The 25,911-nt window shown below is 32.8% G+C and overlaps 1 protein-coding gene and 1 long non-coding RNA gene across 3 annotated transcripts; both read right to left on the bottom strand.

The window, feature by feature from the left end:
* Positions 1-244: 244 nt before the first annotated feature.
* On the bottom strand, positions 245-5,549 carry LOC128160562 (uncharacterized). The gene is made up of 3 exons (XR_008240302.1): positions 5,477-5,549; positions 2,120-2,185; positions 245-295 (listed from the first exon to the last, which is right to left on the bottom strand). It is a non-coding gene; the product is annotated as an uncharacterized LOC128160562 (long non-coding RNA).
* An 18,171-nt stretch (positions 5,550-23,720) lies between these two features.
* LOC128159941 (protein shisa-5-like) lies at positions 23,721-25,485 on the bottom strand. Of its 2 annotated transcripts, none has more exons than XM_052823174.1 (4): positions 25,235-25,485; positions 25,027-25,105; positions 24,540-24,682; positions 23,721-24,117 (listed from the first exon to the last, which is right to left on the bottom strand). In XM_052823174.1, exons 1-4 carry the CDS (start codon positions 25,284-25,286, stop codon positions 23,933-23,935), a joined length of 459 nt encoding a protein of 152 aa, XP_052679134.1. In that variant the 5' UTR covers positions 25,287-25,485; the 3' UTR covers positions 23,721-23,932. The 2 variants fall into 2 exon arrangements, with proteins under 2 accessions (XP_052679134.1, XP_052679133.1); XM_052823173.1 differs by having other exon boundaries at positions 23,721-24,120; positions 25,235-25,473.
* Positions 25,486-25,911: the final 426 nt, after the last annotated feature.

Raw genomic sequence — 25,911 nt, forward strand, 5'->3', positions numbered from 1 at the left:
ATGTGTGCAAAGTTAAATGATCCCAAGATCTATGGTTTTTAATCAATCTTGCCCACAACCATTTAAAACCAATATAATGTAGGCTAGCACAGAAACACTAACACACCTACAACATAGTAAGAGATGTTCTTCCTGTTTGTGAGAGGAGTAATACTGCTATGTATGTGTCAAACACAAATACTAAACCTTGACCACAAAATTATCACAAACCATTACCATGTCCCTCTGTTTTTCCATTGAGTGTGTGCAAAAACACTACTGGAACATCAGGTTCCTCTTCCATGAATTCTCTGATCTACAATTGTGGATTTGTTTTAGTTTACATTAATAATTCCTTTTTAAAAACAAAAACACAAAGAATTGTTGAGCAAAACTAACACATTAAATGATGACAAAACAAACTACCGGTAGAACTGTCCTAATGGGACTAATACCCCCGCAAGGCTAATTTCAAATGGGACAAATAATTGAATTGAATAATAAAGGTTTGGAACACATACAAATAAAAAAAAAATTGTAGAATTGTTAAAAAAAAAATTAGTTAACAAAGAAATATTAAAATCAAAGTCAGAATAACCCCTCCCTTTGCAGTAAATGGAAATACAGGTAGCCAAGCAATGCTCTTCTGTTGATAAAACTTTGAATATCTTTCGAATAAGAGTCTTGACAGATGCAGTTAGCTGTTTCAAATTTTCCAAACTTTCTCCTATAGTACAGTGGAACTCCATATCAGAAAATTGATCCTATAAGACTATGATTTTCTTTGATGAGCTTGTTAAATTAAAAATACTCTTAAAACATTACCAAAATTACCACACTATGTATAAATATGTAAAAAAGAAAATTTAATATTACCGGGTACAAACAATTTTAAAATTCCAAAACACTACAATCATATCAGTAATTTTGAATTTCATTTAAATTAATGCCCTATAGGGTCACTTCAATTTACTTGACTAATAAATTTAAACAACTTCTGAAAATAGTTAACTAACGGGGGACAAAAAAAATCTATGAAACAATTTTGTATCAGATAGGAGTTTTTTTTTGGAATCCTTGATAAAGGAGATCATGCTCTGTATCTGAAGATGTGACCTGTTCGAAAAAACAAAATTCATCTAGCATTTAAAACCTTTGACTCAGATTCAAAATTCAAGCCTGTCAGTAATTAAAGTAAGGACCAGTAATATTAAGATATAATCATTGAAGGGCACCAGCTCCAAAAACTTTAACCAGCTCTTTAAACCTTAACCTCCTCCAGCATCCGTAACCTATGGCTCAGATTCAGCATTCAAGCACATCAGTATCATCAGACGCACCATCCTTGCAAGTTTGGTGAAGTTAGGACCAGTAATAACTAAGGTATAATCATTAGAGTGCACCTGCTCGATAAACTTTAACCAGCTTTTAAAACTTTAACCTCATCCAGCATCCAAACCTTTGGCTCAGATTAAGCATTCAAACATGTCAGGTGCATCAGCATCATAAGACACACCATCCATGCAAGTCTGGTGAGCTTAGAACGCATAATAACTTACAAATGGCTATCAAAGGGCACCTGCACCAAAAACTTTAACCTGCTCCAAAAATCTTAACCTCCTCCAGCATCTGAAATTCATGGCTCAGGTCTTTCAAGTTCATTTGTAGGTCCAGATGCATCATCCATGCAAATTTGGTGAAGATAGGACGAGTAATAACTTAGATACAGCACCTACAACAAAAACCTTAACCATGCAGGTCCGAACGGTGACGCTGGTGGTTAAGCATAAGCTGCCCCCGACTTTGTCTTGGTGAGCTAAAAACTGCTTCAAAATTTTGGCACAGATAAACAGGAAGTTGACATCAAATTTGTTTTGAAATGAATCCCTCTATATGGCATGCCAAAACATAGTGTCCTAAATTTCAACTATCTGTGAAGTGAAAATTGCAAAGAAAATATGTTAAGGACAGACAGAGACACACCAAAGGGTAAAACAGTGTACTACCGTAGTACTTCTCCTTAGGGGCGAGGGTTTAATTCGAGATTTTAATTACAGCTTGCATATACTATTTGAACTACCAGTACTACAGATATTTAAAAATTGTGTATAAATATCATGCATTTAGACTGCTTGGTTACCTTATTTGACAGTCTTTTTAGTTTTTCTCTCCGTCGTCTTTTGATCTTCTCTTCCTCTTTTCTAACCTAAGAGACAAACTAATATTTAAACTAAAATTTCTTAAGTCTTAGTGTAGTCTGTTTGTGAAATATATTTTTTTGTGTCATAAAAAAAATAAAAAACGTATATATAGTATAATAGTACTATTATACTATATATACTATTATTTTTTTTTTTTGCACAGATTGTCTCAAAACCCTGTGGATATTCAGGAGATCTTTGTGCATGTGTTTATATGCAATTATTGTCAAAATAATAATGCACGTAATTATGTATTTAAAAAAGCAACAAATGACACAAATGCTTAAGTAGCTAAACACAGGTTCACTTAAAATCCAGGGGGTTTTTCTCTTGGAAAAAGCATGATGGGTATGGATTTTCTTGCTATTTCATGCGGTATACATGAAAATTATTTTTTTTTAATTTCTCAATTGCATGATATAGGGGTTTATCTTTCTAATACATGAAAAAAGTATGTAGAAAATATTTAAAAAATTAATTTTGTGAGACTCTAAAATAAAGGGAGGTAACTCCAAAAACATCCAGATTTTACGCGTGCAGAATTTCATGATTTTTTTAGCGGGGAAAATAGCTCTTTAAAAAGCTGACAAATGTATCATAAAAAAACTTTAAAACGATGCCTAAGGACTTGCTCTTGAATATGCATGAAAATTAAAATTGCTGATGTATTTGCATTCTGCTGTTAGGGGGAGCCTAAAATGCATGGGTGTACTGCATTTAGAGGCATTCTTTTGTCTATTTCTGTATAGCTGTTGTATTCACGCATTATTTCACACAGTTAAATGCGTGAATCTCATACATATATTTCATTGAATTAATGAATCATTTTGCATATTGTTGCCTGTAATATGAACCTGTACATTCTGGGCTATTATTTCATTCATTATTTGTTATAATCATGATATTATTTTTGTCCCCCGCCGCAACGCAGAGCGGGGACATAGAAATGCCAGGCGTCCAGAATTCTATTCTTGTTTTAAATGTATATGCCCCCAGATGGCCCTTGATTGGTGAATATATAAAGATATTGTTTTGAGTGGCAAATAAGTTCTAGCTTTAAGTAACATGTGCATTATTTTTAAATATTTACAAAATTCACAATTTTATCTTTCTATTCATATCAGAGACATTAATAACAGAGATTGGCAGCTGATCGAAATCTTGCGAAATCCCCCGGTCCCTATTGTAAAGTGTTCCCAGTTTAAATCATTATATCTTTCTAATATAAAACAATTATATCGAAATAAAAACAACTAAAACCTATTACCAAAACATTTAAAATATTTTATTTTCATGAGTTTATGTCATATAAACAATATTAAAGGAAAAGTTTTAGGAGGCAGTTGGCTTCCTGTCGTCCGAGATTTCGCCGATGTTTTATAGCTGGCCAATATATTTTCTATATATTAAGGTAGTCCTATACTCGGCACTAAATGGGCTCAATCATTAAAAGCTTAGCTTTAAATGATAAACATACATTCTAGTAATACATATACAAAAGAAAATATGCATGTTTACAAGCTAGTTTGTTTGTTATCACCTCTCAGACGGGTGTACCCCCTTGCGAAAATTATTGACAATTATGAAATTTGCCAGACGTCCGTTTTTCCTAAATATAATTACCGTACCAATTTTGGGAAAATTAGAACTGCACATTCATAATAGAGTTTAAAAAATTTATTTAAGCCATATTTCATCAATAATTTTGCGCAAATTTTTGTAAGTAAGTACGCTTTATGGACCTGATGTTATTGTATCAAAATAGAATACAAAAAATGCAATGCTAGTATCGCGTTTGGTAATTTTTTTTTTACTATTTTATGGACTCAAACTTAAATTTATGGTGTTTATTCAGATTGACACCTTAGAAAAAAGATCTGTCAACAATGTTAGATATCATTTAAACATTAATTAATTGACGATTTATTAAATTCGTAATAGCTTCTGCCTCTAAATTTAAACCAATTTTAGTAAAAGAAAAATAAAAATTCGGCGGGGGGGGGGGCATCAAAACAAACAAGATATAAGCATACCTGAGATCCTGGTTAATCAGCAACTTCGTTTTTCATTTTACTTTAACAGAATCAAGTTTCTTAACATTAACTATTTCTATCTCTCATAGAATACATATATTACCGTTCTAATTGCTTATTATTGCCATTGTTTACAACAGCGATGTAGAGAAAAATCAATACTGGGTATCTAAAACGCTTTGTAAAAGTCGAACCAATATTGTAAAATCTGTATTATGACGTAGTGCGATACTCGGACTACTTTAATTTGATTTTACAATTTTTTCTTTCAAAAATGTCTAAAACCTATGCACACTTTTCATTAAAACAATACTGGCATGCAACCAGTTCTCGCCGAGTACCATTTCTCGCCAGTACATTGTGACCTCATTTTTCGTCTATAATTTGATGTGTTTATAAAATGACGTCACAATGTACTGGCAAGAAATAGTAATCGGCGAGAACTGGTCGCATGCAAGTATACTTTTAGTTAAAGATCATTATCTCAGTTCACTAAAATGTAGTTCACAAAGTAAGGTTGGTCCCGTACCATTTTTCAACAACAAAACATGCTAATGGCGGAGTTGCCAATCTCTGTTGATATATAGATATGTATGTAACATGTTTTTACAATTTAATTTCAAACGGGTCAGTTTTGCTTGTCCCTCATCTAAAAACATCCTTATAACGTTACATATAAAACTGTGTTTTGCACCCTAATTGTATTTTGTTGCATCTTAAAATATTTATTAAAACTATTAATTATGATTTTCCTAGGTAACTGGATACGTTCTTTCTTGGAGAAAACATACCATAGGAATTGGGTACGTTTTCTCTTAAGTAGGTGTTCTCTAGCAATCTTTTAATCTTGCTTATGGGGAGGAAACACTGCGACTGATTTGATGTCTCCACTGAAGGTCATTGTGATTATGTCGGTCATTAGACCGACATAATCACAATGACCTTCAATCAGAACAATTATTAATCAATCATTATGTATATGGTTGAAATATGTTCATACCTACGATATAGATTAAAATGATTGCAAACATACTTTCTGACACAAGTATAGGACTGAAAAATAATTACGGGGTCAATTATGGATACAAGATTTCCAAATTAACTCGAATTTCCTATTCCTATTAACTCAATAAACTTGACAAAAAAGTGTATACCACTTCAGAATAATAACTAAATAAAAAATATCATAATATATATGAAGTAGGAGTATAATATGGATCCTAAAACTTAAAACTATACAATCCAAAATGATGAAAAACGTACAAATTTGAATTTAGGGTCACCGTCTTGCTTATCCTCCATATTGTTTTCTTTTTTTATTAACTGCAGTACTAATTGGCGCATGCGTATTGGGAACCTTTGGCCCGGTTACAGGGATATTTTGAGTTCGGTTAAATCCCAATAACCGGGACTATAAATACCTCCTTTCAGTGTGAATTTTACACTATTTTTAAACCAAGAACACGGAATCAAAATTTCCGGAAAAATCAAAATTTAAACCCCGATATCTCTGCAATGCATCATCCGACTTGAAAACGAATTTCAGTTTTGTATTAAGCTTTGCAAACTCTACAATATGCATATAATTTTGTGTTTTATATATAGTTTAATTATCAGTACGAATTGTTTTCAGTAGAAATTACTTTCGGTGTGAAATTTGCACTATTTTTAAAACCAAAAACACGGAATCAAAATTTCCGGAAAGATCAATTTTTAAACCCCGATATCTCTTAAATGCATCATCCGATTTGAAAACGAATTTCAGTTTTGCATTTGGCTTTGCAAACTCTACAACATGCATATAATTTTATTATTCGCTCAAAAAAATGAAAATTCTGAAAAATAAGAATCACTTCCGGTTTCGACCGGAAGTGACAAAATATTTTTTTTTGTAAATTTGCCATAAGTAAATCCGCAGATTTACAATCACAGAGAATTTCAAGTCTTTATAAACAACCGTTTACGAGAAAAGTCCTGGACAAAATCACTTTTTGAAATTTTTAAAAATGACGTAACTAGAAAACGGAAGTGACTTAATGCCTGAAAGTTTAAAATCTTCGAGGGACAAGTATTTAACATTATCCCTGAAAATTTCTTGCAAATCGGTTGAATAGTTTTTGAGATATAAAGCAAAAAAGAAGTCAGAAGGAAAAACAAGAAGAATAATAATAATAACTAGAGCAAAGCTCGTTGCAAAGCAACGAGTGGGTCTTCCGTTCATGTCGGAAGTAAAGCTGGAAGTCCTGTAAGAAGCAGAGCTCTTAAACCAATAACAAGAGAAACTAAAATAAAAAGATGAAAAAATCGAATTATTCCTGGTACGACTTAACAAAATCCGAATGATTTTAAGTAAGACTTAACAAAAACCTTTCCGATTTCAAGAACTACTTGACAAAAAAATCCGAATGTGTTACAGTACGACTTAACAATTAATTTTTAGGTACAAGTTAATTTAACCAAGAACTTGATACTACTTTCTTAACCAAAAAAGCGGAATCAAAATTTCCGGAAAAATCAATTTTTAAACCCCGATATCTCTGTAATCCATCATCCGATTTTCAAACGGCTTTCAGTGTTAGATTCAGCTTAACAAGCTCTACAAAACACATTTTCATTTTTGATTCGATCAGAAAATTCATTTTTTCGAAAAATTTGTTTCACTTCCGGTTTCGACCGGAAGTGACAAAATACATTTTTTCGGTCAAATGCCATAAGTAAATCCGCAGATTTACAATCACAGAAAGTTTCAAGTCTTTATAAACAACCGTTTACGAGAAAAGTCATGGACAAAATCATTTTTTGAAAATTTTTAAAATTACGTAACTAGAAAACGGAAGTGATTTTATGATTGAAACTTTAAAAGCTTCAAGGGACAAGCATTTAACATAATCCCTGAAAATTTCTTGCAAATCGGTTTAATAGTTTTTGAGATATAAAGCAAAAAAGAAGTCAGAAGGAAAAACAAGAAGAATAATAATAATAAACTAGACACGATCTCGTTGCGAGCAACGAGGAGGTCTTCCGTCTGATTTTAGAACTTTAGATTTATGTTCGATCTTGATTTTGCTATTTCACAGCTAAACATGATTTAAAACAGGAAAAAAAGGGTCTACATTTGAAGGGCCAGATACTATTTTGTTTCAGGTGTAAGAGCTTTGTTCAACAAGTGTTCAGAAATTCTTGAGATATCTTATAAAAAAATATTTTAGGGGCCGGACCTTACCTCCATTTTGGGGCCACTGAACCAAACTTTTAAGGTTGCATGTTGTTAAGTACATCATTTCGAGCATATTTTCTTTATACTGCATTTCAAAATATTTTTCCTTTTTGAGATATAGGTGAGCAAAGTTTTGGACTTTTGACCCCTTAAAAATCCCTAATTACGGAACACATGAGAAAATCATTATAATGTTAAGCTACATAACTGTTAAATAAACATATCTGCTTCCATAATCTATTCCTAAATATCCCTCGGTAAAGGACAATAGGAAAAAGAATTTAGAGCCCCCTAGGCCCCTAATATTAGGGGCCAGTCCCTTTTTCTTGGTATCAAATGAAAGGTCATTTGATTATAAACACATTTTGTTCAACAAGTGTTTAGAAATTCGTTACCGTTCTTGAGATATCTGAGAAAGAATGTTTTAGGGGCCGGTCCCTTATCTCCTTATTGGGGCCACTGAGCCAAAATTTTAAGGTTGAATGTTGTTAAGTACATCATTTTGAGCATCTTTTCTTTTATACTGCATTTCAAAATATTTTTCCTTTTTGAGATATAGGTAATCAAAGTTTCGGACTTGTGACCCCTAAAAACCCCTAATTACGTAACATATGAGAAAACCGTTATACTGCTGGGATTCATAACTGTAAGATAAACATATTTGCTTATATAATCTATTTCAAAATATCCCTCAGTGAAGCGCTATGGGTAAAAGACTTTAGAGTCTTCTAGGTCCCTAATTTGAGGGGCCAGCCCCTTTTTCCTGATATCAGCTGAAAGGTCTTGTAAATATAAACCTTTTTTACATTACATGTCTTAATAAAATATTTTCCAGAAAAGAGATAAAGAAAGAAAAGCACGAAAATTCACGACTTTTTTTAATCTCAATTTTCGGGTCCAGGCGAGCGTCGGCGCTATACGAGATAAAAATGATTTGAGATATTCATGCATAACTTTGGTCTTTTGTCTACCATCCCTGAAAATTTTAACTTTATATCTGCAATAGTTAAAAAGGAGTTCCACCGACAAAATACCCCTATAAAAATCATAAAATCGACGATATCTCAAAAATGGAAGTGACGTCATCAATGAAAAAAATTTGCAACAAGGTTCAGATCAATACCTATCAGATCTGAAAGTTTCATAAAAATTAAATGAGCCGTTGCTGAGAAATGGCGTGCACAAAATTTGTAAGAAAAAAAATAATAATAATAGGGAAGAAGAAACAAAGCAATAACAATAAGGTCTTCCGTTGGAAACGGAAGACCTTAAAAACTAGACACGATCTCGTTGCGAGCAACGAGGAGGTCTTCCGTGCGATTTTTTGAAGGTAATAAGACCTTGACTTTGATATTTGACCCTTTATCTCCTTATCGGGGCAACAAAAAAAAATGGTGGTTGAATTTTGTTAGGGTCATCATTCTCAGCATTTTATTCTGTATTGATTTTCAAAATGATGCTTTTTAAAATATTTGTTCTGTTTGAGGTATGTTATCAAAGTTTTGTACTTCTGGCTCTTTAAAACCCATTAAAACCCCTTAATACGGAACACATGTTAAAATAATTATAATATATTGTTAAATAAATGTGAGATGAACATTATTGCTTCCTAAACATATAACGAAATATTTTTCAGTAAAGTGCTATGGAAGAAAGACTTAAGAGCCCTTTTGGCCCCTAAAAATAAAAAAGATAGGTCTTTTGATATTACACATATTTAGTTCAACAGGTGTTTAGAAATTTTTTGCCATTTTTGAGCTATCAGGGATATGACGTTTTAGGGGCCGACCCCTAATCTCCTTATTGGGGCCAGATAACGAGATTTTTATGATTGAATATTGTTTAAAACATCATTCTAAGCATCTTTTATTCTATATTGCTTTTCAAAATATTTGTACTTTTTGAGATATATTCGATCAAAGTTTTTGACTTTTGGCCCCTTAAAACCCTTAATTACGTAACGCATAATAAAATTTTTATAATGTATAGTTTTATTAGTGAAAGATGAACATTTTTGCTTCTTAAACATATTACAAAATATTTCTCAGTAAAGTGCTATAGAGAAAGACTTAAGAGCCCTTTTGGTCCCTAAATTGAAGGGCCAGCCCCTTTTTCTTGGTATCATACGAAAGTTCCTTTGATATTAAACATATTTTGTTCAACAAGTGTTTAGAAAATCTTTGCCATTTTAGAGCTATCTGGGATAGGACATTTTAGGGGCTGATCCCTAATCTCCTTATTGGGGTCAGATAACGAGATTTTTATGATTGAATATTGTTTAAAACATCATTCTAAGCATCTTTTATTCTATATTGCTTTTCAAAATATTTGTCCTTTTTGAGATATATTCGATCAAAGTTTTGGACTTTTGGCCCCTTAAAACCCCAAATTACGTAATGCATTATAAAATTTTTATAATGTATAGTTTTATAAGTAAAAGATGAACATTTTTGTTTCTTAAACATATTACAAAATATTTCTCAGCAAAGTGCTATGGAAGAAAGACTTTAGAGCCCTTTTGGCCCCTAATTTGAGGGACCAGCCCCTTTTTCTTGTTATCAAACGAAAGCTCTTGTAAATATAAATTTTATTTGCTCTATATATAATGTTAAAATATTTTCAGGAAAGGAGATAAAGAACGAAAACCATTAAAAATTACGTCGTTTTTTCAAACTCGATTTTCGGGTCCAGGCGAGCTTCGACGCCTTTGAAGCCAGACAACCATAAATGCCTTTAAACACATCTACAATCTTTTGTGTACAATCCCTGAAAATTTTAATTCAATATCTTTTTTCGTTTAGGAGGAGATAGCCAGACAAAATGACCCTCTAAAAATCACTAAAACGTCAATATCTCCCGAACGGAAATGACGTCATCAAAATAAAAAATTATATATAAGGTTTTTATCAATATCTACAAGATCTGAAATTTTCACGGAAATCGGTCAAGTCGTTTTCAAGAAATCGCTTGTACAAAAATGCGTAAGAAAAAAAAAAAATAAAAGGGAAAAAGAAACAAAGCAATAACAATAAGGTCTTCCGTTGGAAACGGAAGACCTTAAAAACAATAGAATAACAAGAGGGTCTTCCGTTGAAAACGGAAGACCCTAAAAAAAAACAATAGAATAACAAGAGGGTCTTCCGTTGAAAACGGAAGACCCTAATAAAAAGAAACCGAAGAAAAACAAGAGGGTCTTCCGTTGGAAACGGAAGACCCTAATAAGAAACAGTAGAATAACAGAAGGGTTTTCCGTTGAAAAACGGAAAACCCTAATTATTGGTAGGTTCAAGATATTTTCGCACTTAATTTTATACTAAATTTCCAAATGTTTATATATTTTATCTATGCAAAGGGGAAATAACTCTTTTTCTGACTTTTCTCTCAGTTGTATGTCTAAATGCTATAGTTTTTCTTATTCCAACGATTAATTTTAAAATATTTTTGTAATTTTAGTTTTCTGATAAAGTTGACATTATAATTAAACAAGAAAAACAAATTTCTGCCTACAAGATTTTACTTTTAACAACAACAAAATACATTTTTCTAATGCTAAAATATGCCTTAGTTTATGTTTATCTGGCATCTCAAAAAGTGCGATGACATGCATATTTTTTCTAACAATTGATGACATTTAAGTCTATTAAGTCGAAATCAGTTCGGTTTTTCAACTTTCCTCAGAGAATTTTACGAGTATGGAGCTACCTTAAGGCCCAGGAATTTACTGCATTACGTTGTGTTGCGTCTTAGATATATTGTTGTGATTCAATTTCATTTTTTTCATCTATATCATTTATGAATTCAATGAACACACATTATTTAAACGTTCTATGTGCAACTATTTGTCGGGGCGCCCCTGTTTGTAACCCCCGCGCGCGCGCCGAATGTAAACAGTAACGAACGGCATTGTAGAAAAGAGAGAGCCGTAATGCAGAAGAGAAGTTGTGTATTCTTTCGGTGTACACATGCATTTTCAAGTTACTGTGAAACATATGAACATGCACAGGGAACAATACTACATATTTGTATAAGGAGGGATATGTTCTCGTGTGAATCGTTTACGAGGAAATTCTGACAGCCACACTTCTGTCGACGATCAGCCGTTGATAAGCTACGAGTAATAAAGGAGAAAAGATGGACATTAAAGTGTGTAATTTATGTGGATGTTACCGAAGAAGGTGAGGCTTTTACTCCTTTTAAAGTTTCTTGTTAACTGGTTAAAATTTAGTATATAGTATAGATGTACATGTAAGTACGTGCACACTGTTAGATGTTTTTGTTATGGTGTGGGTGTTTGTTTACTAACGTGTAATTTTTACATGTTTCATGGATGTTTAGACTCGCTCGAGGTTCATGGGGGACTGGAAAGGGTAACTGAATTTATCTATTTAAAAAAATAACAGATTGTGAATTTTCAACTCAAAATTCAAAGCAGGGTCTAATTAGAAACATATCATATATTCTTGTGCAGAAGACTCCAAATGTAGTCATGAATACCCTGTAGACATAACTTCAAGTAAATAAAATTGTATACTGCAGACTTCAGAGTTAAAACATGACTTTAATATCTTTATGATGCCGATCATTGTATCATTAAAGAGGTTTAGCAGACCAACGGGTACCCGGTACATGTACTTGTACATGTAGGTTACAAGTTAGAACTATGCCTACCATTCTACCAGTTCACATAATTTTTCTTGTTTAGCAGTTATGATGTGTACTTAAATTGTCCTTGTTAATGTTTTAAATGTAATTTTTTATTCTCTTTTTTTAATCTGACTACTGGCAGTACTGGCGTGCGAGCAGTTCTCGCCGAGGACCATTTCTCGCTGGTGCACTGTTACATCATATTTTCGTGTATAATTTTATGTGTTGATAAAATGACGTAACAATGCACTGGTGAGAAATGGTACTCGGCGAGAACTGATCGCACGCCAATATTGATTAATTACAGACAAAAACTGAAGGTTGCGAGTGTTATTTTTTATTGAACAACATTGTTTAAAATAATTCTTTATATATGTGACGATCAGACCGGTTTGAATACCAGTGCCAGATAGCTCAGTTGGTAGAGCACCTGACTAGAGATTCAGGGGCCCCAGGTTCAAATCCCGGTTTGGTCCTTCATTATTTCTCCCATCCTGTTACAATATTGGTGTTTTGACCAACCCCTGGAACTAACAGGTTAACTCGATCCTGCCAGGGATGATCTTCGAGGTTGAAGATCATTTAAGGGGGAGGAATGTGACGGTCAGACTGGTTTGAATACCGGTGCCAGATACATGTAGCTCAGTTGGTATCTAGCACTTGACTAGAGATTCAGAGGGCCAGGTTCGAATCCCACTTTGTTCCGTCGTTATTTCTCCCATCTTTTACATATACATGTATATCAGATATATATGACAGATGATTAAGGTCATCACATGTTTTGCAAGATGCAATAAGTGTTAAAAACCTTTACTTTACAACAGAATACATTTAAGTGAATATTTATGTTTCTTGTTATTATTTGGTGTGGTTTTCTTGACAGTGTCGCATAAACAATTTACCCGCTCCTAAAACACAAACTTTCTTTTTGTGGATTCAGCTTACCGCTGATTGGCTGCTGTTGCAGCAGACAAATAAGATATGCACGCACAAAACACAATGAACTTATCAGAGAATGAGTTGAGTTTATTTAAACTGTTGGAATTTTGGTATTTTTTTTTAAAATGTTTACTTGTGACAAAACATATATGTGGTACATACAGCTGTAGCTTTATGAAGAAAATTTTGGTTAGACTATATATACCTATCGTGCAAGTAAATGATATTTACAAAAAACTTGCAATTTATGGCGCACGAAATATACGCTAGTTTTATAAAGATTGACATAAATGTAATGTACCACATTCTTTGAAAAATAATTAAAAATTCTTCATTAAGTTTACTCTTACATGTTTTATGCGTATTACACGTAGTATTGTTTTTAAAACATGTAATTTATAAGAAAATAAACAAAAACCCTCGCTAAATTTATTTGCAAAAAAAAAAACACAGTAGAATTGATAAAAAATGGTATACCAGAAGCTAATACCAGTACATGTACTTTGACGCTGTTCGGTGGGTAATATTCGTTTGTAATTTACGAATTGAAATATTGACTGTTGCACTACAAGTACGGTAATAAACTCTCTCTCTCTCTCTCAATCTCTCTTTCTCAATTTGATAAGTGTTTATACCTATGAAAATTTTTTAATATTATATTATGACTTGATATGCAAATTTTTGATCTTGTACTGCCTAAATGTTATGTCATGTATTGGGATATGTCATACTTATTACACTGCATGGTCAGTGTATTTTTTACAGAAATACTATGCATATGTTAATGTAAACACAGCTATTACTAGAACATGTATGTAAACACAGCTAATTATTTTTTTTATTTATTTCAGCTCAAAACAGACTCTTGTTACCACATGGCTTTTACCGGTACCTGTTGATTCTTGTGGGTCAGCTCCTGAGATTAACCTGTCACCTCTATCCACATGCATATTCCTTGTGTTCTACAGACTATTTACCGGTAATTCAAATTAAATCCGATAATGCATGAACAATAATGGAACTTGAAGAAAGCATCATGCCATGTTGTGGTTTGTGTTTGATAAGAAATTATGAAAACAAAATTAAGGCTGTTTAAAGAAATTCATAATTGCTGTGAAAATTTGTTTTTCAATAAAAGTATACAATTATGTTTCCTTTATTTTTTATTTCATAAAGATATTTAGATGTGTTTACATAATTGAACCCCCCCCCCCCCCCCCCTATTTAATTGTTTGCATTAAGATTACATGTAGGATATGTAAATGTACATTTGACTTTGAAATAACATCTGCTATGATAATTATTTTTGAAATGAACAAGAAACAACCTATTTCTACCTTTCTAAGGTATATATGCATAAAAAAGTAGAAAAACATGTCAAATTTGAACATTTTTCATTGAAATCAACTCTGTCTCCAGCTACCTGGGTGTGTTTGAATTTAATTCTAATTTAAGGCAGATGTCTAACTTGTAGGTTGTAACTTACTGTTTTAGCATGGTTAGAAGAAGACTAGAAATCAGAATAGATTAGATATTCACTAAATATGATTGTTAGCTTACTTTTTTCATGAAAACAAGAAATAACAAGCAGGACAGCTGTCTATTTGTTAATTAAAATGGTACAAATCATACAATAAACAAATAAAGATCAAATTTTAGAATCATTGATGATTGTTTTCAAATATGTGTGAGAAATGACTCAAGGAAATTGCCACACTTTTCATAAAATTAGGTAAAACATTTCAAACCATGACTTTTTATGAAAATCAAAAGATTGGGGGGTGGGGGGTATACATGTAAGGGTATTTCTAAGTGATGTGAAGCTTTTATCATGATTATATCATGTAGGCATATGTTGTATTGAATAAGGTTTCTTTTAAAGGTGGTTGAACAAAAGTTGACCTCTAAAAGGTCAGGTAAAGATGTTTTACTATGGAGAACCCTGTAAATCTGTGTTTACTAAAGGAAATTGGAAATGGTGGGTTCACTTAAATGGCCATATTTTTATTAAACCTCAATGGAATTGGCAATATGTGGTATTCTTTTTCTCAGAATTGCATTAGCTTTCTTATTCTAAGACAAACCGTCTTTTCATTAAAATGTTAGTGTACTAAGTTAAAGATACAAGGAACAGTTTCGGATAAAGTACCGTCAATATTTTTGTAAAATTGAGAGTGACTGTACTTTAAGGTTTATCATTGTTGCGTAGATTCATGAAATGAATTTTAATGATTATCAATAGTTAGAGGGATGTCTCTTGTTGGAATTGGTAAGCAATATTAAGGCCCCTAATTTTAAGTACATGAGAAGCAGAAATAAATTGTGAAACTTGCGGCTTTGACAGATATGTTGACTTTACAGTGAAATTGAAGGTTACAAACGGGAGGTTATATAACATGAAATATAGGTGGACGGGATATTATATGCCTATTTAGTATTAACTGGGTATGAGGACAATAGCAAGTTTATTGTCCCCCAAGACAGCAACTATTTAATGAGGCAAAGCCAAGGGAAATAGTTGCTGTGGAATGGGACAATAAACTTGCTATTGTCCGAATAGTCAGTTAATTGGTATTTCATTATACAGAAAACTTTATTTGTCAGGGATGCAGAATTTCTTGATGATAAACAAAGTAGAGTTAAATCAAACTTTGTATTTAATGCGGCGATCTTATTAGGTCAGAGGTGTTCCGAGTTAAAGGTGATATGGGACACTTCCATGTTGTGACGTATTGTTTATCGAAATAAACAATAAAATAAAGTGTAATTATATAAGTATACATGTAGTTTCTTTTCAAAGATGGTCACCTAACTACATGTACTTAGCATAGTGGGTTAGAGGGTTTACTAGGAACCTGTTAGTCATGAGTTCGAATCCCGCTGGGGTTTTTACAATTTTTACCTTTTCAAATATTTTTAAAAGCTATTTTTTGGTTAAATATTGTAAAATTTGAAAATTCTAAACCGGTGAAAAGTTTTCAATTATATAGTACTTTTATCCACATTAATATCGACAGATGTCCCATACCACCTTAAAAAGGAGGGAAATCAAATTCTGCTGATGAATGGTTTTGATGACTATTCACCATGGGCAGATAGCATGGATACTATTTTAAATTAGATAAAAAGGCATGTTTATGCGCGCGCCTTCTAGTGATCAATTTGTCCGTCTGTCCATCCGAGATGGCTTGACAGGAGCATAGCTTCTCTCCCCTTGGCCCAATCTGGCTCATACCTCATCCACAGGGTTCCTTTGGTTGAAGGATGTGCAGTGACCTTGAACCATGTTTTTAGGTATAAGGTTAAGGTCATAGCAGAATTATATATATAAAATCCTTGTCTGGGGCATATCTTTTTTCCCTTTGGTCCAATCTGGCTAATACTCACAGAGTGTCTCTATGGTTACACGATGTGCAGTGAACTTGCATGAAATTTCTAGGTAAAGGGTGAAGATCATATCGGATAATGTAAAAATCCTTTTTTGAGAGCATATATAATTTCTACTAACCCCTATTTGGCTCAGACTTCACATAAGCAGAGCTTTTGAGTAAAGGGTGAAAGGGTGTGTAGTGACCTTGAACCTATTTTCAGTGAAAAGAAACTGTGAAGGTCATACCAGAATTATGTTTTTAAAAATCCTTGTCCGGAGTATATCTTCTCTCCCTTTGCTCCATTCAGCCTCATACTTCACCCACATGATGCCTTTGTTCAAAATATATGCAATGACCTCGAATGATATTTGTAGATGAAGAGTCAAGGTCATATCAGATCACACAAAAATCCATATTTTAAGAGCATAGATATACTCTCCTTTTAGCCCCTATTTGGCTAATATTTTACCTTTACAGAGTTTATTGGTTAATGGCGTGCAGTGACCTTGAACCAAGTCTGTCAATGTGAAGGTCATAGCAGATCTTTTTAAAATTAGTTTTAAATAGTAGATTATTTTCCAAATATGCTTAATCTTGGTCAGATTGAACAAAAATGCATGTATGTTAGGGGGAATGAAATTGAATTAAAAGTTCTATGCCAGCTGGAAAAATTTCAAGTTATAGGTCAAGGTCAAAGCAGAATTCTCTGAAATAACATAAGCGGGGCCCTTTGAAGTGTTCACCATTTCAATGTTGTCTGGTTCATAGTAATTTTACATAGAAAATATTCACAGAAGTACAGTAAAGTAAACTTTACATCGATAAGTTTCTGACAATAATGACGCAACGAGCACACAGTACGAAAGGTCAACCTTTTGAAAAGCAGTGAAGAGGAAAAGTTGCTCAGAATTATGTTTTAAACAAAACTGATTTTTTACATAAATTTTAATTTTGCATTCTGGGTTAAGAAAAAAGATGTTAGTTCAAGGTAAAGTAAACTTGTACCTAATATGAAGTCAAATTTGTTAAGTCGTACTTAAACACATTGCTTTTTTTGTTAAGTCGTTCTTGAAATGGTTAAGGGTTTTTGGTAAAGTCGTACTTAAAAACATTCGGATCATGTTAAGTTGTACCAAGAATCATTCGATTTTTTTTTTATCATTTTGTACTTAGGTTTCTTTGTTTCTAGATTAAGAACTCTGCTTCTTAGACGTACTTCTAGCGTTGCTTTCGACATTAGCGGAAAACCCACTCGTTGCTTTGCAACGAGCTTTGCTCTAGTTTTTTTTTCTTCCTAGACGCGAACTTTGAGGCTTCATATCGTGCTCATTTGTGAACGGTTTTTGCTCAAATTTTCAGGGCTAATGGACTTTACAAAACGCTATCTTCCTCAATTCATAAAAGTTAGAATTCTCTTTCCGGTAACGAGTTATTCCCCCTTTTAAAAATTTTTAGGGCCTTTGGTTTCCAGACAAAGGCTCCGAGACTATGATAGCAGGGAATGGGAATCCAACGAATTTGAATAGCAGAGACATTGTAGTGGTGCACATTAGTTTTTGTTTTTAGATTACGTTTTTTATTTAGGAAAAGGTAGGGGGTCAAAAAACAGGATTCCAAAAAGTGCAAAAATTTAGACATATTTTCCTTTATATCTTTTTAACGAAAAATATTTTGTTAAGACATGTTGAATAAAAGTTGTGCAGAATATCAAGGGCTTTCATTTAACACCAATAAAAAAGGACTGGCCCCTTAAATTAAGGGCCAATATCCCCTAAAAGTTTTTGCTTAATAACTCAAAAACGGTTAGGATTTTGATATGGCTGTCGCTGGAAAAGTTGTTTGTTGGGATCTCATAAAGGTCGTAACAATGTTATTTTATAAGTGATTTGTGTAGTATGAGTGTAAAAAGCTTTACATGTTGACATGTACCTGTTGTCATTTGACAAGTTAACGAAAGTCTTTGTGCGTACAACTGGCATAAAGTTGCCGCAGAAAGTATGCTGGTTTATACATTAGGCATTAATTCATAAGAATTTTTTTGTTGTTGGAGTATAAGCTTTTCCTTTAGGAGTTAAAGTCATTGTTGTTAAGTTCTTATAGTGCACAATCATTAAAAACGGCAATTGGAAAACAAAACATTCTTTTTCTTTTCCAGTAAACCACAAAATATGGAATTAAAAAACTCTATGCATTACATTTTAGTTATTAACTCCATGCATTTAAAATCTACTTTGAATCAGAGCTGCATGTGTGTGTACCATTATGTAAGCTCTCCCTTGCCCTCGGCCGAGAAAAACGGTTACCATGCTCGCGGCTGGACTACCTAGCGGTCAGCGGTTATCTAATACACGAGAATTGCGTCTCTCATATATGAGTTTATTTAGCCGCGAACTCAAGAATTGTTTTAGTTTTGATTACACAAAATCTTTTGTGGATTAAACGATTGGATGTCAAGTAAGAAATAGTTCATTTAATTAATAAAAGCAATGTCATTCTCTAAAGCAATAATACACATAGATCAATTGTGGGGTTTAAGTTTAAAATATATAACTTCTATTTGATAGAGTAAGGTCATTATACTGCAAACTTTTCAAATCTTCCTTCGTTCTGAGCTGTGCGTTTCTGTGCGTTGTACCTTTACGTAATCTATTCTTCGCCCACGGCCGAGGAGATCAGCCACGGCTGCATTACTTGACGGTAAGCGGTTATTAATACACAAGATTCGCACACCGCGACTTACACTTACATGCATATGAACGTGTTTGAGTTAATATAGCCGTATATACAAGAACTGTTTTAATTTTATGTTATAAAAGTTTGTCCTACTTGTATATATATTTAATTAAATATTTGAGTGTAAATGAATATTAACGAACGATATTACTCCAAATCGGAAAAATCGTTAGACAACTAATGGTTGGTTTGTTTAGGTAAAGTACTTTAAAAACTGTACAATTAATGTTTTAAATCAACAACCCCCCTCAAATATTAAACCTTTAAATGATGATCATCCCTCGCACATGGCTGAGGAGATCCGGCGCGAGTGGATAAGTCATCCGCGGTCGGTTCGTGTTTTTGTACATGTTCCTTATGACGCGTTTATGTTTCATATTTTGCACGGACACAACTATATTTTATTATGTTTTCAACTATTATATTGGTTTAAGATGAAAAGATAAATTTATTTTACTTGTACAGTTGATTAAGCATTGATTTAAACGATAGCGTACAAGATAGTTTAAAAATGAAATCAAATTATAATCAAAGTTCCATGTTTGCGGTAGGTGCTAGCACGATAAAGGAATGCCCTGAATTGAGGCATTCGATGATTATTTTAAAAAAATATTCACATGAGTTTAAACAACTTTAGATTAGGTTCTATCGGTCACATATTAATCACTTCTGTAGTTTCATTGTGGAAACGAACTCATTGCTGCCCCCCCCCCCCCCCCCCAGCTCCACCCTCCCCGCTGACAGGTGCTCGCGCTGGATTTTTTTTTTTTTTTGAATTGGAGAAAAGATAGCAAGATCTGTCGAAAATCATTTTTGGTGGTTTCTTCTTATGTGTAACATTTTGTTTCACTTTCCCACCCCTCTGTTTATTCGGCCAGTCTGTGTTAATTTAATTGCCGCATGCGACCGAGAATCTTGTGTCGCTTCAGCGCACACAGCACAGAACATTTATAGCCCCAGGTCATCAATTGTTATGTAATTGAGTAACAGTTGGAAGGGTGATTTTACTACATAAAATAATAAAATCATAATATAATCTATTTGAATTGAGTATCATGCGTATAGATTCCCATAATAATTAATTTTTTTATTTCCTTTCTATGTTTACATTTAATTTTCTTCAAATAATTAATAAATTTTCTATCATTTGAATTGTGTGCTTCATCAAATACTGATTCCGATTACCTTGAAGTCATTAATTTTCCATTGGCTTTTGACAAAAGAGAGACGCCTGACCATCCAATGAAAACAAATACACAGAGTTTGATTGACAGGTTCAGCCAGGTGCAGGTCTCACCCGATGTCCGAGGTTATGCTGCTTGTACACAGCCGAATGGTCTCAGTAAGAGTTATCAGTAAGAGTTATCGATGTAAATAAATAATAAAAATACATGCCTATCAAAACATGATCGTGCAAGTTAAAGTTGATTTAGGTTAGTTCCAATAGAAATCATGTTTCACTAACTGTATTTAATATTTTTTATGTATAGCGAATTTTAATATTGTTTCAGTACTGAAACATCGCATGAAAACGTTAAATATACATGTACTCTGTAACTAGTCGTCTTTTAATACATATACCTTTCTTTTGTTTGTTAAAAATTCGTTCAATTTTGTTAAAGTAATGTAAAACACGGGCGCCATTTTGAAAAAATTAACTTGTCAGGGAGTTCCGAATGAAATCTGATGAACGTTTCACACGGTTCTCGCACGCTTTGCCCGAAACGCTAAACGGTTTACACGAAACTCTGAAAGGTTTACACGAAACGTTTCTCGCACGTAGGTCGCACGCTTTTTGGTGTAGTAGTACGTTTTAGGGTCTGTAAATTTTGTCAGCACGCAATTCAAAACTTGCACATAGTCTTCAAAAATTTAGAAATATTTTAATATAGAAGTTATCTTTGTGAAAAGTTTACGTGTTTTGTAGGCACGTTTAGTTTAAAAAAGAAATACAATTCCTGACATGAATCACGAGTACATACTGTTTATAACAATGCTTGCTACCCTTTGAAAATTTAACTAGCCATTAAACATCTCATTTTTTAAAGAATGTTTGAAACGATTACATAAACTCTGCTCGACAAATAGTTTTCCTAAAATATTTTCTTCCTTTCTTTTTTCAAAACACGTTTTATATACAGGCTTTCAATCACAACACGTTTTTATAACAAAAGCAGAACAGAAAATATAGTCATTATAATCGTTTGACACCATATAACATATATTTTCAACTCGCAGCAACAACGGAAGACCTACTCGGGGCTTTGCCACGAGCTCTGCTCTAGTTATTTGTCTCTTTTTTTCCACTTGACCATCTGTACACTTTTAATTTAATGATTTATGACTTTATTTTCAATACTTTGTTCATTTTAAACAAACTTGAGGTGAAGTAGTACATGTATAATAAAAACTATATATTTTGAAACAAAAAATACGATTATTTTCAAAAAAAAAATAATGAACTAAAGCCTTTCCGAAAAGGGTACATTGGTGTTACAAAAATATATTCAAAGAATTAAGCACTTGAAATACTTATATTTTCAAGAGACTTCTATTATGATAAATTAATGAGAACGCAGATTAATAATATTATTGTTCATCAAAAGTAGATGATTGTCGACAGTATGATTATCGGATTCTGTACATGGTTTTTTGCTATACTGCTCTTTTGTAGGGAAAATTGATTAAGTTTGGCAAAGTGTGTATAGGTAGATAACTAAAAGACGTAAAATTGAATAAGTAAGGGTACCTTATAGTTACTAAAATAAATCAATTCGTCCTGCAAAAGAGGAGTTCAGCAGTATAATAGTGAAGAGGTTTATTGAAAATAATATTCTGAACATTTGTTTTGTTTTGTCCGTTAGATTCATTACGACATTTTTAAAAACAGCGTACGAATCAATATTTTTTAATACATGTATTTATACAGTGGTAGCAACGTTTGTGTTGACAAACGACACGCACAATCCTGATACACAAGCGATCACCCACGATACTTGAACGGAAACACGGGATACACGGACGATCACTGACTAACTGATTTTTCACGATACAGAGACGATATCGATAAATAAAAATACGCAAACGAACGATTCTTCATCATATAACACGCAAAATCAAAAAGAATTTTTTGTGATTAGAATTACGAAAAAGTTTTGGTTTAATTTGTATTACAATGCTTGTGGTTTTTTTTTTTTTGAAAAGCGGCGTGTGCAGCAGCCGTGCACTTTTGTTTAATTTTTAAGTCATAAACAATTTTATGATTTACACACCAATTTAATTGTTTTGTCTCCACAAGAAATATTAATGTCTATCATAATTAAAGAACATTGAGAGATGAAGATAATGCATAATATATACAAATTTATTTACATAAAAATTGATGCTATGTAATCCAATTCCCTGAGTATGATTTTATTGTGGGAGATAAAGGTTAATTTGGTACCTTGTTCCAAATAAATTCGATTTAAACATCCCATATCTCCATAATATACCCTACATAATTGATAAATTATATCTATTCTAAATACTTATTGTCTAAATAATGTTTTTTTTAATGATAAGTATTCACACGATGTAACTGAGAGGAATGCGCGTTTTCATCCGAGAGAAAACGAAGGGAATAATTGTTAAAAGGTGGCTCACTACACCGAGGAATATTTTCTAAAATCGGCAGAAAATTACTTGATAATGATAGATATCATAATGGCTAATAAGGATATAAGTCTCATAGGCAAAAAATGTGCAAATTTGGATGAAAAACTACATTTTCAAAAATGTAATTCAGCTAACATGAACAAAAGGTCCAGGCGGATTCGAACTCATGATCTGCGGTTCAGAATTCCAATATTTTAACCACTGAGCTACGACGATATATAACCCAATAGAACGATATAAACAGTTTAACAAAACATTTAAATCGCCATCTTGTGACGTAGTGTCTTAAAAAGTATAAGTGTAGGTGTAGTGAGGTACCTTAATTAAATGATAATCGGGGAATAGATAAGCTTGGTCGCTTTAATTCAATGTGTCTCTCTTGTTTGACCCCTTTATGATCAAAAGTATATGTCAAGATACGATGGGTGCTTTATATAGATTGATTTCAAAATTCTACCGTTCATAGTATATAATGGTTGAGGTACTTACTACATGTATTTACCAACAAAAGAGAGAATAGTTTAGAAACGGTTAGCGCTGACACGATACACGTACTTGCATGTACATGTAAGTGAACAATTGTCAATATTATGGTATATATTCATACTGTTGCTTTGTTTTAAAAATTGCTTGTTATTGTTTAAGAATAAATCCTAGCATTCCGTTAAAAGTTACAAGACAAAAGAGCCGCATGATCACGCACAGTCAAAGAATCATACCATTTTTTCTAATACATGCACGAACCCGCACGTTACACGAACGAATCAACAACGGCATACGAACTACATGTATTTAACACGAAGTGCTTGTAAACAATAACGTTGGAAGATATATACATGTACCACTGTAACACATACAGTATAACTCAAGAATTACAATTAAAAAATGATACTTTGCATGCATTAAATAATCAGTATTTCTGTGCAATTTGTACATGTGCAAAGTGTTTTGTTTTTTTTTAAATGCGTACAAAACAATTCACTTCAAGACATTTTAAGAAAGATTTTGAGATTAGCGTGGATTTTGCGAATACTACTCTGTGTCTATAAGAAAAAATCAATTATAGGTACGTTTAAACTTCGAATGTCAATTAAATCCCTCACTAAGCATTGTGAATAAGATAAATTCAAAAGAGACACATTCTTAAATAATGTTTATTTAACTGGAAAATCGTAGGGGTTGTCCGGAAACCACGCTCTCGGCATACGTCGGCGGGGGCATCGTCTGTGACACAGGTGGCGGGGGTGGATACGGTTGTTGATGGCTATAGCTATATCCCGGAATAGGTGGAGCTGTTGGCTGTACTCCCCAACTTTGAGGATACTGGGGATGTGTATTATATGCTGCTGAAAAAGGAAAACACACATCAGCTTAGACTGTTTAAACAAATATTGATTCGCTCAAAATTACAATATTTATTAACCTTTATAACCTTTACGAGTCGTATATTGAGTAGCATATGACACTAAGGAAATAAAATACTAAGTTTTAACAGTTTAAAATTCTCCCTTTCATTTTTTTAAACGAACATTTAAAAAAAAAACACGTCTGAGAGTGTATGTACAAATGAATTATGTTTTAACGCTGAGTATCAAATTATTATTAGTATAATGCAGGTTTGAAGGTATACTTTTTGAAAAAGAATTTAAATTGACACAATTGCTATAAGTTCACAGTGACAAGAGAGTAAATGATACATATAAAGAAACATCAAAAACTTAAGAGTGTACATTTGGAACAGAAATAGATCAGAAGGAAAAGTTACTTGTTGAAAAACCGGCTGGCTGGATTACGGTTCCTGTTGTCTTCTTCTTACAACAGACCATGCAGACGGCAACAATAATGACGCACAAAAATATGAGACTAATGATTCCTCCCACCACTGCACCAATGATAGATCCAATGGGTCTGTACGAAAAATTAGAGTTAACAAATTAAGATTTCTTCTAAATTTGAAATGAAGAATTTAATTCATCTTTCTGTTATCTTTTCTCATGTTTGCATGTTAGTTTTATTGGGCTTTATAATTAATGTGTTTTTATGTATTTGTTTAAAATATGCTAGTAATTATTGCACATATTCACACACATTGCTGTTTTGAATGTTACATCAACATAGGGCAAACAGTTTCTTTAATTTTTTGGCACACAGTTTTTTTTAAGTGGAGAAAAGGAAAATACACAATACTCTTTAATCAACGACTAGCGACAACGACATTCGAAACAAATGATATCGAAAATTGATTGGCTTACATGTCATAGTTGTAGTAATAATAGTAACAGTAGTATGAGTAATAATAATAGTAGCAATACGTGCCGCTCCAAACTGCATCTAAATAAAAGAAAGAAATACAAAGAAGATATTAAAAGATATTAACACAATCGATATAAACAAGACATATTAATCAACAGTGTTGATACTGTTCATATTTCAACAAGTATGAAGTTTGATTTAACTTACCAGGAAAAATGGTTGCTAATACACAACTTAACATGAATTGATGCACCGCCATTTTGATCGAGAATATGAGAGTTCAACAACAAAAACATGGTCTTTTCCACCTGGTACATTAACCTGGTATTGCATATAAAATACGTTTTTAAATTTAAATCGTCAATTCAAATCACACGGTAAGACGTATTTGTTCAATGGTTGCATTGCAAAGAGTATTGACTCGAGGTCATGTTAGTTTCAATAGCACACATTACTTTAAACATAAATTATCACAACGTTATGTATTGATTCGATTTTAAGCAATTTCCTTTGACATTTTGGTTTAAATACAGATCCATAGTAAGGAAAGTGTAAATCGAAAATGACCTTGATTTGGTTCTTCGGGTAGTCTTTTGAGGGTACGTCAAAGAATTTGGGCGCTTAAGATGTAGATTCGGCAGGAATCTGGGCGCACAAGTAGAGGAAAATTTCATCAATTAATTTTGAATATTTTTCGAATTATAACCGTTATTTGGTTTCTGTTGGATGTGGAATGAGTGGAAAAATATTTGAAATGCAAAAGGTTTTTATTAAAATATGGGTCTAAATACAGCAACACGATGCAATTCATGCAAAATCCTACTTATTTACAACTGTTTTTAAATGATTTTGTTGTCTCTGGGTCTTCTCTCCACAAATTTGAA

This window comes from Crassostrea angulata, chromosome 8 (assembly GCF_025612915.1).
Source record: "Crassostrea angulata isolate pt1a10 chromosome 8, ASM2561291v2, whole genome shotgun sequence".
Taxonomy (NCBI): domain Eukaryota; kingdom Metazoa; phylum Mollusca; class Bivalvia; order Ostreida; family Ostreidae; genus Magallana; species Magallana angulata.

What these genes read in the sequence shown, in the direction of transcription:
- LOC128159941 (XM_052823173.1), bottom strand. Translation starts at nt 25,286, where the DNA reads ATGGCGGTGCATCAATTCATGTTAAGTTGTGTATTAGCAACCATTTTT. An exon ending in TATTACTACAACTATGACAT is followed by an intron (nt 24,683 to 25,026) that starts GTAAGCCAATCA and finishes TTTTTCGTACAG; the next exon opens with ACCCATTGGATCTATCATTG. An exon ending in GCCAGCCGGTTTTTCAACAA is followed by an intron (nt 24,121 to 24,539) that starts GTAACTTTTCCT and finishes TTCCTTTTTCAG; the next exon opens with CAGCATATAATACACATCCC.